The sequence below is a fragment of the Pteropus alecto genome, unplaced genomic scaffold (genome assembly GCF_000325575.1).
Source record: "Pteropus alecto unplaced genomic scaffold, ASM32557v1 scaffold113, whole genome shotgun sequence".
NCBI lineage: Eukaryota > Metazoa > Chordata > Mammalia > Chiroptera > Pteropodidae > Pteropus > Pteropus alecto.
Genome location: NW_006433949.1, coordinates 7,153,174 through 7,169,444, shown reverse-complemented (window position 1 = coordinate 7,169,444; position 16,271 = coordinate 7,153,174). Strand labels below are relative to the sequence as shown.

Sequence of the window (16,271 nt, the reverse complement as noted above, 5' to 3'; positions counted from 1 at the left end):
GGAGCACAGGAACCAGTACACTGGGCCTTTCAGCCTCTTGGCTGAAGTGGCTCCTGGATTTTCACTTATTCCCAGCCTAACAGGATGGCTGATTTCCCTTGGAAGTTGGGACTGGGGACACAAACTGGCACATTGGGCCTGTCTGCCTCCTGGCTGAAGTGGCTCTTGGATTTTCACTTATTCCCAGCCTAATAGGATGGCTGATTTCCCTTGCTCTGCTGTCCTGTTGGCAGACTGACCTTGCCAGCCTCCTGTAGGCTCTCCCGCCTCCAGGCTCCTGTCCCATCACTGCCAGTGAGGCTTTTACCAACAGTTCAGGTTCCCCCGCACACAGCGGGCAGTGCAGTGCTGGGGACAGAGTCTGGAGGAGAGCATAATTTTTGTAATAATAATCATAAATCATTATTTCCTTTTGAGCTGCGTTTACCTCCTCCCCAGTAGCACTCATGGTCTTGGCCCAGCTCAGAACTCTTGGCCAGTCTGTTTTAGGCAGGGGGCTTCCCCCCAGCAGGACCCTGCCTTTCACCTTTCCTGGTGTCAGCTAGCTAGTTGTGCCAGTGCCAGCAGGGGAAATCCAGCCACAGGTCCCCCAATCGTCTTGGCTTCCTGTCTCCTTGTTGGCCCCAGAGCCAGGAGTGACAGGAGGGTTGTAGGCCTAGGGGGAGGAGGAGAGAACCCAAGGCTGCTCTGGAGAAGTGAGGTTGGAGGGTCACAAGGCCTGGTATGATCCCATGCAGAGCCTCCTGCCAGGCTTGCCCTCAAAGCAGCACTTTTCTGCCTTTTCCTACTGGTGGTGAGGTACTCTCAAGCTTCCTCACCTCTCCGATGGGCGTGGCATGGATAGGAAGGTGGTTGGGGCTCAGGAGATACTTGGCCCAGCATGGGCAGGACGAGGTCTTCAGTTGAGGCTATGGGAATTTCAGGACAGATTCAGGGAAGTCGAGCTGGGGTGGACGCCACCTCCCTCACTGATCAGGGTGAGCTGGTGGGTAGGCAACAGGGCTGGCCCAAAGGGTAGAGAAAGAAGCCAGCTCAGGGCCCCAGATCACCACGTCACCAATGCGCTGAGTGGAACCTGAGTGTTTATTTCATAGAAGCGGCGTCAGAGGGAGGTCTGGTCTCCTGGCATTTGTGGAGCCTGTTGCTTTCCAGGAGGATGGTCTGGGAGAAGAGCCAGGAGCTGCTGGCCGGCATCCAGATCTGGGCTGGATTACACGGCTGAGCTTGCCCAGAGCAGCGAGTCCCACCTACCACCAGCCCATGCCTGGAGGCACAGGCCAGAGAGATCATGGAGGCAAGGGGTATTCCCAGAGGAACTGCAGGAGCAGCCAGGGGCCCCCAAAGTAGGCTGCATGAAGGGCCACACCTTGTGGCTTCTAGCCAGAAGCTCCTTACTGCCCCAGGGTAGTGGAGGTGGGCTGACCCTGCGCCCTCACACTGAGTCAGAAGGACATGGCTCAGGTGAGGCCCTGCTATGGGGGGAGGGGGGGAAGAGGGTGGAGTTGCAACCAAGGCTTTCCCATGTGGAAGGCAGCACCCCTGCCCCTTCCTAGGGTAGGGAGCTTGCAGTATCTGTCTCTGGGATAGGGAAAGTCTGACAGCAGCTCTGTACTCCTGCTTTGAGTCCTCACTCTACCACCTGCTTGCTCTTATGACCTTGGCAAGTTACTTGTCTGCCCCTGGAGGTGGAGGTAATACCTTAGAGTCTTCCCCATAGGCAGGCTGCCCTCTCACAGGGCAGACTGGTGCAGGGTGAGGTGTGGCGGACCCAGTAGTAAAGGGGAGAGGCTCCTGGCTTGCTGTGATGGGAAAGGCTTCACTGAGGATTCCTTCCTTGGTTAAGTTGAGAAGAGGCCATAGAGATGAGGTGAATGGAGTCCTGGACTTATGGATGCGCGGGCTTGGCGGGTGGGTTGGGGGCTGGGCCTTAGGCTCTTCCGGATCCTGGGCTGCTTGTACCTTTCAGGCAGTGTCCACTCTGCCCTCCAGCTGTTTTCCTGCAAATATAGAAGGGCCAGGCCTTCAGGGCAGAGGCAGTGCTGCAGCTCTTGGGGCCCATACCTTGAGCACCAGGTAACCACTATAGAGTTTGGCTGGGGCAAGGGCCTGTCCTGACCTGGGACTCAGGCTTGGGGCAGTGGCCAGTGTTTTTGGAGTCTTCTTTGACATAGTCTGGTGTGATTAAACACCTGGGGCTGTGGAACCTGCCAGGTGGCCACACCCAGCACCACCCCCTCAGCCTGACATGCCAGTGCCTCCCACCTGGCAGTGGAGCTCTAGGTGGTCAATGGGCAGGCCCCCCACTTTGAGCTAGGTGATTCATGTGTCACTCTGTTACTTCTGATCAGGTGTTTATTGACCAGAAGGTGGTCAAGGTGGAGAAACTGTCTCCCATTGGACACCTTGGGGTGGGCTGGGCAGGAGCTGCTCCTGGGGAGCATAGCTTCAGGCCTCCTGAGGGGAAGTGAGGGGGGGACGCCAGGGAGGGAGGTGGGGTGAGGAGGTTCCCAGGAGATATGGGCAAAGAGGCCTGCCCAGGGTTGGGGGTGAGGGCCCCTTTCCCTGTCCTTTGCCCTTCTCTTCAGAGCCCTCTGTCCTGGCTGGGTGTGGGCCGGAGGAAGTTTCCTGAAATCGGGTGGTGTTTCAATCAAGGTTCTTGCGATTGCCTCTGGGGGAGCTTGTTCTTGCCTGTAGGAGTAAAGGACAGCATTCTTCTGGGGGGCTCTGCTCATGAGGGTCTGGAAACCACACACTGAGTGTGGCCCCCACCAGAGGGGCTAGAGGTGGGCATGGGATGTGATTCTTTGTCCCCGGGGCTGTTGGCCTGGTCTCCAGAACGTACCTTTGGAGGCCAAATGACTGGTGCAGTTCCGAGTGTCCGGGCCTCCTGGAACCCAGGCTCTTGGCATCATGGGTACGCAGGCTGAATTGGGGCAGCTCCTGTCAGAATGCGTGTGTTGTCGGGGGGTTGGAGTTGTTTTTGGCTTTCTGTTTAAGGATCACTTTCATCTTAAAACCTCTTTTCACAGCCTCTGAAAGGTGTGGGGTCAGAGCATGCTCTCCTGTTTTTTGTGGGAGCTAGGAAGAGAGGCCTTGAGGTGGCCCCATTCTAACCCCTCTGGCCATGTGGACTGCCTAGGGTGGGTGGGGCCTTTCCTTGCCTCTGGGATCATGGACAAGTGGGGGCCCCATGGGGTGTTGCTCCATGGGTCAGGAGGTTATGGGCCCCGCCTCTGCCATCCTTATTGGCCTTTTGGTTGATGCGTATTTGGGGGGTATAGAAATCAAGGCTGCCTTGGGGGAGTGCAGGGTATCATTGATTGGGGCTTGGACTGCCGGTGATGAATGAGGGCTGCCCAAACAGGGAGGAGGCAGGAGGGACAGAGATCTCTTGCCATCGTGGTCACTCTGCCTTCATGAGCCACTTCTCTTGTGCCCAGACTTATAAGGCTGAACTGGTAGCCATGGGTGGGATGGAAAGCAGCAGTGGGGAGGGGGGTCACACCCACGGCCACAGATGACACGTACCTCCACACTGCCAGCTCCTACCCTTTCTGCCTCACAGGGAGGTGAGAGGTGAGCTGTTGGGGTGGTTGCTGGGGCAGAGGCTGTGTGTATAAAGATGAGAGTGGAGTGAGTGCAGAGCACACAGACTCCTGGGGGGCGGGCGGGGGGTCCACAAGGCTAGTGCAGTTGGCGTAGGGCAGCACCCAGTAAATGTTAGCTAGTGTTAAGCTCCTGAGAAAGCCTCTATTCTTTCTGTCCTTTTCAGTTTATTTTTTCCCTGTTTGAGGTAAAATTTACATACAGCATGGTGCTCAGATCTCAAGTGACCCCTTAACCCAGGCTCCTAACAAGATATAGAGCCGATCTCACCCCAGGTTTTTCATGCCTCTTCCTAGACAGTGCTCACCTCACCTTCCACAGGCTGTCCTGATTTTGTCTCTACCATAGGTTAGTTCTGCTCATTCTAGAACTTGATGTAAATGAGTAATCCCACCCCCCCAGAGATAACCTCATTTAGCAATTGGGTGTGTGTGCCAAGGTATTTCTTTCCATGGGGTGACACTGCCTAGTGGGGCCTTCTATTCCTTTAGTGGAGGAGGGTGGACGGGGAAGGAGCAGCAGAGGGGGTCCGGGAGGTTCTTGCCAGCTCCCTCTGGTTCAACGGGAAGGGCCTAGCCTTCCCTTAGGCAGGCGTGTGCTGCCGGTGGTGTCTGCGCTCTGGGTCTGCCACTTGTGTGTTGGGGGCTTGCCTCTCTGGCTTTTCTGTGGCAGGGGCCTGGAGGGGAAGAAAAGGAAAGGAGAACTGAGTAAGGACCTGTCCTAGTTTGTGGGGTAACCATCCTGTTGGGTAGGTGGGTGTTGACCATTCGATAGAGAAGGACCTGGGAAGGGTGATCCCGGTCTTCAGCCAGGTCTCTCTCTGCTCATTCCCCTACACCTTTTGTGTTCACAAGAGGGCAGAGCTGGGACTCACTCAGGGACTTGTGTTCCTGCCCTCCCCTGCTAGAGTCAGCCCAGCTGGGGACATTCACTCATCCACCTGGGAAGGGCCAGTTCTTGGCCTTCGAACAGAACCTGACTGTCCCACTGCCCCAGATCCTGGGTTTCCTGGAGCCAGTGCTCTGGGCCGGCAGTGGGCCTGAGCTGGGCATGGGATCATTGGGGCTGATAGGCATACTGCCTGGGCCCGCTGCCAGGGGCCTGCTGGGTGCCAGGTGGTATCCTCATTCCAGCCTGTGGCAGGCTCCTGCTAGGGCTGGGTACCAGCCCCTGTACCCAGTGGGATGTAGTGCTGCCAGCTTGCCGAACCAGCCCCCACAGCCATGTTTTTACTTATATGGCACCTTGCCACCATAACTGTGGCCTCTCCAGGGTAGACGCTTGCTGTTCCCACACCCGACAGTGAGTGGGAGGGCAGAGGTCTCTGGCTGTCATCATTTTACTGGGAAGAGAAGAGCAATGCCTCATAGGGGTCCTGGCCCTGCATCAGGGGGACACTACCACACCTGTTGTGAGGTTACTTCATGGCTTACAGGCACAGTGGGTACCCACACTTGGCCCAGCCTGGTGTAGGTGGCACGCATGGCAGCATCAAGCTGGCTATGAGCTCACAGCAGGCTGGCTCTGCCCTGTCCTGCTGAGTGTCCCTGTGGGGAAGTCAGGCTTGAGAGGAATCAAGTCTTACTTAGCTCGGGAAACCTTGGTCAGCCACTCGGCCGTCCATAGGCCAGTGAAATGCCTGGCAGGGGTGGGCAGCGGGCACCTAATGAGAGGCCTGAGTCCTGTTCTGCCACCCACTGCCTGCACACATCTAGTAGTTGTTGGCCTGATCCTGACAAGGGCGAGTAACTTCTATCTAGTTACAAGGTCTGGCACTTGCTGAGGTGGAGGCCAGTGGGCAAATACTCTGCCTGGCCAGGGCTTGGGTTGTCCAGAGAGGAGTAGGCAGGGTGGCACAGGGCTGTGTGGCGGGCATCTGGTCAGCTGAGGCTTCTGTCAGTTCTTACTGGCCAATCACCAGCGGTGCAGTGGGCTCTGCTCCATTCCCCAAGACTCTGGGCTCCACTCTGTCCCACTGGCAATCTCTGGCCTCACCCAGTGGGGGAGCCTGGTCTCTCCACACAGGTGAGAGGCCCAGGCTGTCCTCGTTAAATGTGGACATTCTCAGGCCGCTGGACCTACAGAGCTGGTTCTGCTGCCCTCTGGGCCATTGGTGGGATCCTGGACAAACTGTCTCCCTCCCGCCTAGGCCACCCCTGTGAGAGGGGAGTTGTGCTAGGGGCCAGAGAGACAGCTGGCAGGCTGGAGCTGAGGCCTCCCAGCCACCCCGCACCCCGGGTCTGGTCACATTCCTGAGGGACCTGCTGAGCCTCCCTGGCCCTGAGGGTGGGGGAAGGGCAGGCAGGGATGGGCTCCAGGCTGCTGCAGGCCTCCTCCCCCACCCTGGCTCCATTCCAGGGGAGTCCAGGCCTGTCTGAGTGGGGTGCAAGGAGCCAGAACCTCAGGACCCTGTCCCATGGGGCCCAAAGCTAGGGGCAGTGGGGAGCCGGAGCCCACCCGCATCTGGTGGCAGCTGCTAGCAGCTTTGGCAGGCTGGTATTGAAAGGCCGAGCTTGCGAAAACTTCTGTGAGGGGAGGCCATGTGGTCAGGCTGGGCTGAGCAGGAGGGGGCTGGGCCCTCTGGGCAGGGAGGGGGCGAGAGCAGATCTGGAAGGGAAGGAGGCCGGGAGAGCCAGAAGCGGTTGAGACTGGTTCTTATAAATAGCCTATTGCACCAGTCTCCAATTTTGACCTTTTGTTATGTAAATGTGGCCAGCCTGGGAAGGGCCTTGCCCAGGCCTCCTGCCACCACACCCACCAAGAATTATGTGACTGCCCCCAGCTCCTTAGTCCTAGGTGGCCCTCGGACTACCCTAACTCTCCTGGGTGGAAGAAGGTGCAGCGCCTTAGACCAGCTACCTTCTCTGCCTCTGGGCCTGATGGTGGGGGACTGTGGCCACTCTTCTGCTCAGCTGGCTGCCCTTGGCATCCCAGCCAGAGAGACCCTAGACCTTCCTGGGAGCAAGGGCTCCAGGGCTACTGAGCACCTTCTTCACTGTCCGTCGCTTTCTAGATGATGGCTGTCTGGGTGACCATGTCCATCTTCTCCTCAGGTGACCAGGCATTGATGCACCCCCAACGGAGGCCACGCGCTCAAGGAGGCCACCCCCGCTGGCTGCTGCTCACATGGTTTCTGGGCCCCTGGCACTCCGGTAGGCCAGGGAAGGGTGAGGGAGGCATAGGGGAGGGAGAACATCATCCACCTGCTCCTGCTGGAGGCTTTCTGGGCAGCCCACAGCCCCGAAGCTCTGAGTCTGCATCCTGGCCTGCAGTCTTTTGCGTGCATGCAGTGCTGGGCAGCATGAAGGGGAGGCTGGGGTATGGGGAGGAGGGGCCACTGTGGGCTCACAGGCTTTTGGAAGATGAGACCTCCTGACCTCACCCATCTATTTGCCAGGCTCAGAGCACCAGGCGTCCTGGGTGTTGGTAGAGTTGACGTTGCATTTTCTTTGGGCCAGGTGTTCTGGACAGTGTGGAAGCCATGGTAACAGAAGGTTGGTTCCCATGGGATCTGGGCTCCAGCTTCTTAGCCCTGGCTTAGCAGCCTTGCAGAACTGGGCTGTCCTAGGAGATGTTTGCTGCCTCCTGCTGTCAGGCCCTGGTGGGGTCTGACACTCACGTGTGTTCAGGGCAAGCTCCGAAGCCACCTTTGAGGTGTGAATGATTGCTAGGGTTTCCTTTTATCTTTGCAAACAAGTGCAGGTGTGGGGCAAGGGGAAGCGTTTGTGTCACAGGGTGGCAGGGGGGCTACAGTACCTCTAGGCAGGATGTCCCAGTTGGGGCAAGGCTCAGAGCACTTAGTTACTCTCAGAGATTGGGCCCTGAGCAGAAGGTGAAGGTACCTTTATCAGCTCTGTCATATAGAATTGCCTGTGGGATGGTTCATGTTTCCTGAGGGGCTGGAGAGGGTGGGGACCCATGGCCCTGTGTCGTAGACCCTGCCACATATACAGCCAGCCTAGCCCGCAGGGTTCCTGAGGAGGCCAGAGGCCTCTGCACGTTTATTATTTAATGACATCAGTTAGTGTCTGCACCAGTCTGATGTTGCCAGCTGACCATCTTTTCCAGGTCCAGACTGCACTGCCCTGCACAGAAAGGACCCAGGACCCAGGCAGTGCCAGGGCCTTGGCCAGGTCACCTTTTCTGCCTAGCACCCAGAGGCCCAGACCAGTCTCTGTGCCCACCCAGGGGTGAAGCCCTTATGTGGTGGGGGGAGGTACTTGTGAGGGATGTCATATGGGCTGCAGTGTCTGGGAGGTGGTAATGTGATGTTGGCAAATCTCAAAGCTTGGGAAGCCTCTAGGGTTGTTGAGAGGTGCCCAGTGTGGAACAGAGGTTACACACCAGAGGTTGCATATTTGATCTGGCCCACATGGTTTTTAGGGAAAAGGACCTTCATTTAGCATTGAGAGATTTCACTTAAAAATCTGAATTTCTAGCTTGTCCTCAAAGCTAGGAAGCTGCATGCTCACAGAAGTCGGCCTACTCAAGCCTGCTCTCCTTAGTCCCTGCCAGTTTCCAGCACCTCATAGTTTTCTGCTGGTCATTTTTGGGTCCCCCGTGGACTTCATTTAGCATGGAGATAGTACCCTGGGCTGTGGACCCAAGTTCAGTCCCAGTTTCTCTACTTGGGACTGAGTGACTTTCATTGCCCTGCTTCCATTTTCTTATTGGTGCAAATGGGGCCCAGACCTTCTCAGGCAGAGTGAGTCCTCAGTGGCCACTGTGAGTTCCCTGCCCATGTACTGTACCCAGAAGGTTGTCATTAGGCAAGTCAGCACGGAGGTCCCTCTGAGTGCCACTGTGGCACACCTTCGCCTTGACCCTTGCACGAGGGTGCCGGTCAGCTAATGTGCGCGTGCCTGTTCTTGCCCCCAGGTGGTACGCGTGGGCAGGGCGCGGGGACATGGGGCCCGACATGGAGCTGCCCAGCCACTCAAAACAGCTCCTACTGCAGCTGAACCAGCAGAGGACAAAGGGCTTCTTGTGTGACGTCATCATCATGGTGGAGAACTCCATCTTCCGGGCCCACAAGAACGTCCTGGCTGCCAGCAGCATCTACTTCAAGTCCCTGGTCCTGCATGACAACCTCATCAACCTGGACACGGACATGGTCAGCTCCACAGTGTTCCAGCAGATCCTGGACTTCATCTATACAGGCAAGCTGCTGCCCAGCGACCAGCCGGCCGAACCCAACTTCAGCACTCTCCTCACTGCCGCCAGCTACCTCCAGCTGCCTGAGTTGGCAGCCCTCTGCCGCCGCAAACTCAAGCGCGCCGGCAAGCCGTTCGGCTCTGGACGGGTGGGGGCCGCCGGCATGGGACGGCCCCCCCGCAGCCAACGGCTGTCCACAGCCTCCGTCATCCAGGCTCGGTATCCAGGGCTCATGGATGGGCGCAAAGGGGCCCACACCCCCCAAGAGCTCCCCCAGGCCAAAGGCTCAGATGACGAGCTCTTCCTCGGTGGCTCCAACCAGGAGAGTGTGCACGGCCTGGTCCGGGCTGTCTGTCCAGCCAGTGGGGAGGCCGGCCTGGGCAGCTGTAGCACCAACGGGAGCAGTGGGGGCTGCGAGCAGGAGCTGGGCCTGGACCTGTCCAAGAAGAGTCCCCCCTTGCCTCCCGCCACCCCTGGTCCCCCCCTCACCCCTGATGACCCAGCCCAGCTGAGCGACAGTCAGCATGGCTCTCCCCTCTCAGCCTCTGCCCCTCCCATTGCCAACAGTGCCTCTTACGCTGAGCTGGGGGGCACCCCCAGTGAGCCCATGGATCTGGAGGGGGCTGAGGACAACCACCTGAGCCTGCTGGAGGGGCCCGGCGGGCAGCCCCGGAAGAGCCTCCGGCACTCTGCCCGCAAGAAGGAGTGGAGCAAGAAGGAACCCATGGCCGGTTCCCCCTTTGAGCGGAGAGAAGCAGGGCCCAAGGGCCCCTGCCCAGGGGAAGAGAGCGAGGGGCTCGGGGACAGGGTTCCCAACGGCATCCTGGCCAACAGTGTGGCGGGGGGCGGCCCCAGTGGGCCCTATGGGGATCCCCCGTTCCCCTGCAAGGAGGAAGAGGAGAATGGCAAGGACGGGAGTGAGGACAGCGGGCAGAGTGGGAGCGAGGGGGGTAGCGGCCATACCAGCGCCCACTACATGTACCGGCAGGAGGGCTACGAGACAGTGTCCTACGGGGACAACCTGTACGTGTGCATTCCCTGCGCCAAAGGCTTCCCCAGCTCTGAGCAGCTCAACGCCCACGTGGAGACACACACGGAGGAGGAGCTGTTCATCAAGGAGGAAGGTGCCTACGAAACGGGCAGTGGGGGCGCCGAGGAGGAGGCCGAGGACCTGTCAGCACCCAGCACAGCCTATGCAGCTGAGCCCCGGCCCTTCAAGTGCTCAGTCTGTGAGAAGACCTACAAGGACCCAGCCACCCTGCGGCAGCATGAGAAGACGCACTGGCTGACTCGGCCCTTCCCCTGCAACATCTGCGGCAAGATGTTCACACAGCGCGGCACCATGACACGCCACATGCGCAGCCACCTGGGCCTGAAGCCCTTTGCTTGTGACGAGTGTGGCATGCGCTTCACCCGCCAGTACCGCCTGACCGAGCACATGCGTGTACACTCAGGTGAGAAGCCCTACGAGTGCCAGCTCTGCGGGGGCAAGTTCACCCAGCAGCGCAACCTCATCAGCCACCTGCGCATGCACACCTCCCCCTCCTAGAAGCCAAAGACCTTCTCCGGCCCTTGGGTGCCCTCTGCAGACTCGCCCTCGGGAACAACGGAAGGAAGAAGCAAGGAGGCCGAGTGGGCGGACCCGGACCCCAGGTCCAGCGGGGGTGGCTCTTGGCAGCACCTCTGGCCAGCCCCCCCACCCAGAGCTTTAATCCACAGTCTGTACCAAGGGAAGAGAGCGGAAGGAGGCCAGGTCCCAAGCCCCGCAGGTGTATTGTGGATGTGCAGTCTACCTCCGGATCCTGACCAAGGCCGCCTCAGGGCCTGTGGGAGTGGGTCACGGGGTTCTCAGGGACCTGGCCTTTTTCCCCTGCAGGTCAGGTTGGAGCAGGGGGTAGTGGGGACCTCTCCCCATGCTGGGAGGATCAGGGCTGCCCGTGGCCAGGGCCAGTGTCCCTGCGCGCACTAGTGCGAGTCCGTGTGCGGGCCACCTTGGCTCTATGGGGAGCAGTGCTGGATGGGAGGGGATGGAGCCCTCTCTTCTCGAGCCAGGGGGGCCCCCACCACCTACCTCTCCACAACTAAAGAGCCCTCCGGGCCTGTGTTGCTGTTATTCCTACTGATCTGTTCCTTTTTTCTTTATGAATTTTGTTTTTTAAACCAAAACCAACAAGAGTTTATTTTCCTCCCGGCCCCTCGGGGGCTGAGCCTGGGTCTGCAGACTGAATGTATGGGGCAGCTGCCCCTCCCGCCCCCGCCCCGGCTGCAGGCCGCAGGGCGCCCACCCTCCAGGCCCCAGAAGCCCTTCTTGGCCAAAGGCTTCCCTGGGCCCCGAGCCCCGCCTCGGCTGCCTCAGGAGAGAGAGTGCTTTTCCTATAGTTTCCGAGGAATCTTTGTTTAGAGGTACTTGTTTTTTATTAAGAGAAAAACCAGTGTAACGTTTATGTGAATGTTTGAACTGGAAGGTCTGGGGTTCGTGGGGGGAGGGGGGAGGCTGGACTGGGCGCCAGGGCCGTTGGTACTCTCATTTTCCTTTTCTTTGTGTGTGTGGTGTGCGCGGTGTGTGTGGACAGACGTTGCGCTTTCCTTCTTCCTTACCTGTCAAGGTGGAGAGACTTCTGACCTTTTGCTACCTCTTGAATTCATGAGAACAGTAAGTTGGTGACTGGCAGTTGAGGCTGTGACACTTTTGTTTTCCTCCCATTAGTGCGCACAAGAAGACGTGCATTTGAGTGAGCCAGGCTCGCAGTGGCTGGGAAGCCCTCCTGGGCTTGACTGAGTCCCAGCTGGGCGCCCCCAAATACACGCTCTCAGTGGGCTCCTGCAGCTTCGGAGTCTCCAGGTTCCTGTGTGGGTTTTCTCCTGAGCACAGGGCTAGCCGAGGCTACCCTGAGAGGTTTGAGTGTGCAGCTGAGTGCCAGGGAACCCCCACAGCTCCATCCTGGGGCGCAGGTGAGGGTGTGAGTGCTCCAGCTCCGTGGGAGCTTCTCGCCAGGGCCAGGATGAGGCGGAAGTGAGCCCCCCCCATCCTGTCCCCTAGGCATGCAAGAGCTTGAGTGGCAGCCCCATTTAGTGGAGTCATAGGGAGGGGCTGGCTGAAGCGTCTGTACCCCCTGGGGGACAGGGAGGGGACCTGCCCTCCTTGGGCCTTGGCTCTAGGCAGTTGTGGCCCACAGCCACTCTGTTAGAAGGCTTGGCTGCCTCACGTGGGCCCAGGCCTGTCTGGGGTTTAGCCCCTCGCCCCTCACCTTGGGGTTTCTCTGCCAGCCTCAGGCACCTCCGCGGGCATAGAACCCGGCTCTGAAGGCCAGACCAAGGTTGCTGCAGTCGGCTCCACTGTCCTCAGCTGACCGGAGCCACAAGGCTGGGCCAGCGGCTTTATCTTTTTCGTTTCATTCTTTTACCTCTTTTTTTCTTTCTATTTTAAGTTCAGACCAAAAAATTCCGGAGTCATCCCCTATCCCCCCACCCCTCCAGAGACCCTCCAGCTGAAAACAGAGCCTGAGTTCAGGGACCCGAGTGGTGAATGGCGTGTTTTGGGAGTGAGGGCTCCTGGCTGAGCCCTCCATGTGGCGCCCCCAACCCTGAGCCAGCTCCTCTTCCCTTTGGGTGGGAAACGGAGGACTGGACCCAGGGTCTCTTGTTCCAGCAGGCCAGTGAGGGGGCAGGGCCTGTCCCAGGTCCCTCTGCTCCCCTGACCCCTCCCCACTCCATCAGCACTTAAACCACACGACACAAAGTCTGTACTGCGCGGGAGGTATGCACACACCCGGCCTGTGTGTGGCCTCCTGCGCTGTGGGCAGCCGCAAACGTGAGGTGACTTGTGAAAGTAGGTGATTCATTTGCAGAGCTTCAGGGACTGGGCGCAAAGGCCCCTCACTCAACGACGTTTGTGCGACGTAGTATTGTACCCACCTGAGTATTGTATCGAGCCTTTTCTGTATTTTAACAAGAAAGCAAAACACTAGTTTCCTATTTAAGATTTTAAGGGTTTGCGGGGAGGGTCGGGATTGACACAACACTTGGTTTTGTTTTCTTTTTCCTTTGATTTCATGTGGAGTGTGTGCTTTCGAGAGTGTGCGTGGAGGTGTGTTAAGAGCCTCACAAGGAAATTAGGCCGTTGGAGGCCAAGGGCGGCTTACAGTTCTCTGCTTTAGTCACTTAATTCCTGAATGTTTCGGAGAAACAGGAAACAGAAAATAGCAGATGTCATGTAGGAAAGAGAGGATAAACAACAAAAAAAAAAAAGAAAAAAAGAAAAGAAAAAAAAAAAAGCTCATACCCAAATTCACAAAACCTATTTTTTAAACCAAAGCACATTTTGAATGAGTATGGAACCTCAACAGGCTCAGAAAAAAGATACTAATATATTTATCTCATTGTTTACATAAACTTTTACAGTTTCAGACCTCAGCAGCTGTAAGGCCAGTTCCAGTGAGTTTCTACCTTCTGCTAGAGGCCCTTCCAAGTCAGCCCTGGAACAGCTCGCGGACTGAGGAGCAGCCGGGGGCCCGGGGCAGGTGTGAGGCCCCCCGGATTCACCTGAGCCCTCCTAGCCATGGGCCTCTCCAAGCCCAGCTGGCACCAAAGAGCTTGGGCCAGTGCTGACCGGCCTTCTGGCCACTGGACCCTTGTCTGGGCTTGGGCCCTGGGATGGAGGCAAAGCCCCACCCCCACCCCCACCCCCTGCTGCTCTGTCCGTGACCCTGGGATGGGTTGATGTGAGAGTCCCTCAAGCCAAAAAGCCAGGACCTTTGCATCTCCATGGTTCTGGCTGGTCCCTGACCCTCAGGGGATTTCTCCCCACCCCCCGCTTCCCTGCCCACTGGCAGCAGGAAGGTATCACTGGGACTGGTCCTTACTAACACAGACGGTGCAAACACTCTGAACAGTGTTGTTTTTGTATCAATATGTTTGTGCAGTGATGAATGTATTTATTTCTCAGACTTGGGGCAAGCAAGTGGCAGGCCGGGCTCTGCCACAGTACGTTCCCACCAGACCGAGCCACTGCAAGGGCTCATCCAGGATTGCAAAAAAGGCAAAAAAGAAAAGATGAACCTTTAAACAAATCTCAGAGACTCACAGCATAGCCATACACCTCAGCCTGTGAAATGAACAATCTGGACCTAGACTGACTTTTCAGAACCTCATGCAGCCATGTGTGTGTTTCCCATTTGTCACCACTGGGGGGCACTGGGCTGTCCTCTGCCCAACCCTGTCAGTATTCACTGGACTTGGCTGAGTACAGGAGTGCGATCTGGGCTGGTTGGCTGGGCGGGCAGACCCTGCCTCCCTCCCTGAAGCTGTCCTGAGTTGAGGTGAGGCCTGGGCAGCCAGGAGAGCAGGGCTCAGGGAAGAGGTGGCCGCATCCGTCCTGTCCCCCTAGGCTTGTGGGACAAAAGCAGAACAAACAAGGGATCTCAGCCTTGCCGTGCCCCCTCAAGGGACCAAGGCCCTAGCTCTGTTCCTTAGAGTCACGTTGGGGCAGATGTCATTGAACCTGTGAATCCAATGCCAGGAGTGAGGGGATGGAGAGGGACTTAACCCAGAGCCTCAGTCTGACATTCCAAATCGGGGGGTGGGTGTGTGCTGTGGGAATTGAGGCTGCCCAGGATCCCCCAGCTTCAGTCACCTCACTTTAATTTTCTACCAGGAACTCCTCCCCCTACCTCACCTTGCTATTTATTGCTGTAATTTATTGACCTCAAAAATGCTGCATAACAGACCTCACTTGGGGCAGAGAGGATCCCCAGGGCTCCCCCCCCTCCACTTGGCGGGGCCCTGTGGGGCCAGGTGCTGAGGGGAACCTCTCTGTACCCCACCTATCACTTGCTTTCCCCTTCCCCCTTGGGGGACCCCAGGTTGGGCATTGACCCATTCATAAATACCTCGAGGGGGAGGGAGAGGGATGGGGTTATAGCTGTTTTGTTTAATCCCAATTGGAAGAGGGATCATGTCCTATTTTGTGTCCTTCCCAGAAAGGGGGGAGGACACCATGATCGCACTCCTGTACTAGCCACCACCGCTGTTAGTCATTACATTGAGTTCACTTCCCTTGAGAGTTTGGATAAATTCAGGTCAGAGCTGCAAGTATGCGGCCCTCAAGTGTCATAGAAAAGCAATTCACCGACAACTGATCTCTCCATTCAGAAGCGTGCAGTCTTAATGTACAGTGATGAGAAACTGTTATTTTATGATCTTTTCATTAAAAGCTTGATTGAAAATTATCTTTTGTGGGGTCTGTGCTCTGTGTCTGTTCTTTCTTGCTAAATGACAGACTGCTTTACTTTCTCTGTCTAGTGCTTCCAAGACCCAGAAGGGTGAGAGCTGGGATGGGCATGTGCCACCACTGTCCTCAGGGCAGGTTTCAGATGGGCTGGGACCTCACTTGGTAGCATGTGTGTGCAACCTGAGGTTGGGTGCTGGTCCAGGGAACAAGCACTCTGGGGTTCGTATCCTCTTGGCATCCAACAAGGCACTGTTGGCCTCTGTTGGCTGAGGCAGGTTAGAAAGCAATGGATATGTAGAAGACGGCATCGACCTGGTGGCCTGGATGAGGGGAGGTCTGGCTCATGCCCAGGACCACCTGTTTGGGCAGCAGAGTGGGGCTGAGGCAGGGCGGGGGAGCTCTCATGCCCACTGCTCCCTCCTGATCTTTCCGGCTTGGCCTCGGGTCGAGGGAGGTGGGGTGGAATGAAAAGAGGATAATCTTTGTTTTTACTGGGGTGGGGACAATAGATCTCATTCCCTGGGGAACTGTCCCTTCCGGCCACCAGAGTGAGAATCCCAGGATGAGTGAAGATGCTGGAGGAGGATTGGGGATGGGGCCAAGAGGGCAGTTAACCAGTTTAGACCCCTGACACGTGGACTGCAGGTGTTTAAGTGGCTCCAGGGCAGCAGCAGATGAGCCTGGGACCCCAGACCTCCAGCAGAACATGGATATAGCTGCTCTAAATCATGGTGCCATTCGGTCGTTTAAAAATTTTGGCGGGGAGAAGGGCGGTGTTTATCAAAGCAATACTTAAACAGTTTAAATAATCAAATGGTTCTTAAAAAGCCTTAAGACAAAAACAGTTTTGTCCCCCCAACCCTACTGCACATTATGCAGGCAACAACTTTTAATATTTTCCGCATTTGTCTCCATGTTTCTAGAGTCTTACACTGCTGTCTTCATTCATTCTTCTTAGAGTTTGGACTTATAGATGAGGATTTTAGTTTGCTTCATTTGTACCCTCGCCCTCTCCCCTTATATTCCTCAAATAGTTTAGTTTGATCTAGGGCTTTCAAACTTTTCCTATAAGGTAGCCAGATAGTAAATATTTTAGGCTTTGAGGGCCAAGCAGTCTCTGATGACTATTCAGCTCTGCAGTCACAATACAAAAGCAGCCGTCAACAGTGTAAGTAGATGGACACAGCTGTGTTCCATTTAATTTCACATAAAAACTGATGTAATGTGCGATTTGCCAATTCATACTTGTTATCACTATGTAACTTTGTATATTGCTGAGCCA

The 16,271-nt window shown here is 56.8% G+C and overlaps 1 protein-coding gene across 1 annotated transcript; it reads left to right on the top strand.

Annotated features, from left to right (window-relative positions):
* The first annotated feature begins 6,264 nt into the window (after nt 1–6,264).
* On the top strand, nt 6,265–14,987 carry HIC2 (HIC ZBTB transcriptional repressor 2). The gene is made up of 2 exons (XM_006908654.3): nt 6,265–6,758; nt 8,485–14,987. Exons 1-2 carry the CDS (start codon nt 6,733–6,735, stop codon nt 10,307–10,309), a joined length of 1,851 nt encoding a protein of 616 aa, XP_006908716.1. The 5' UTR covers nt 6,265–6,732; the 3' UTR covers nt 10,310–14,987.
* The last annotated feature ends 1,284 nt before the right edge of the window (nt 14,988–16,271 follow it).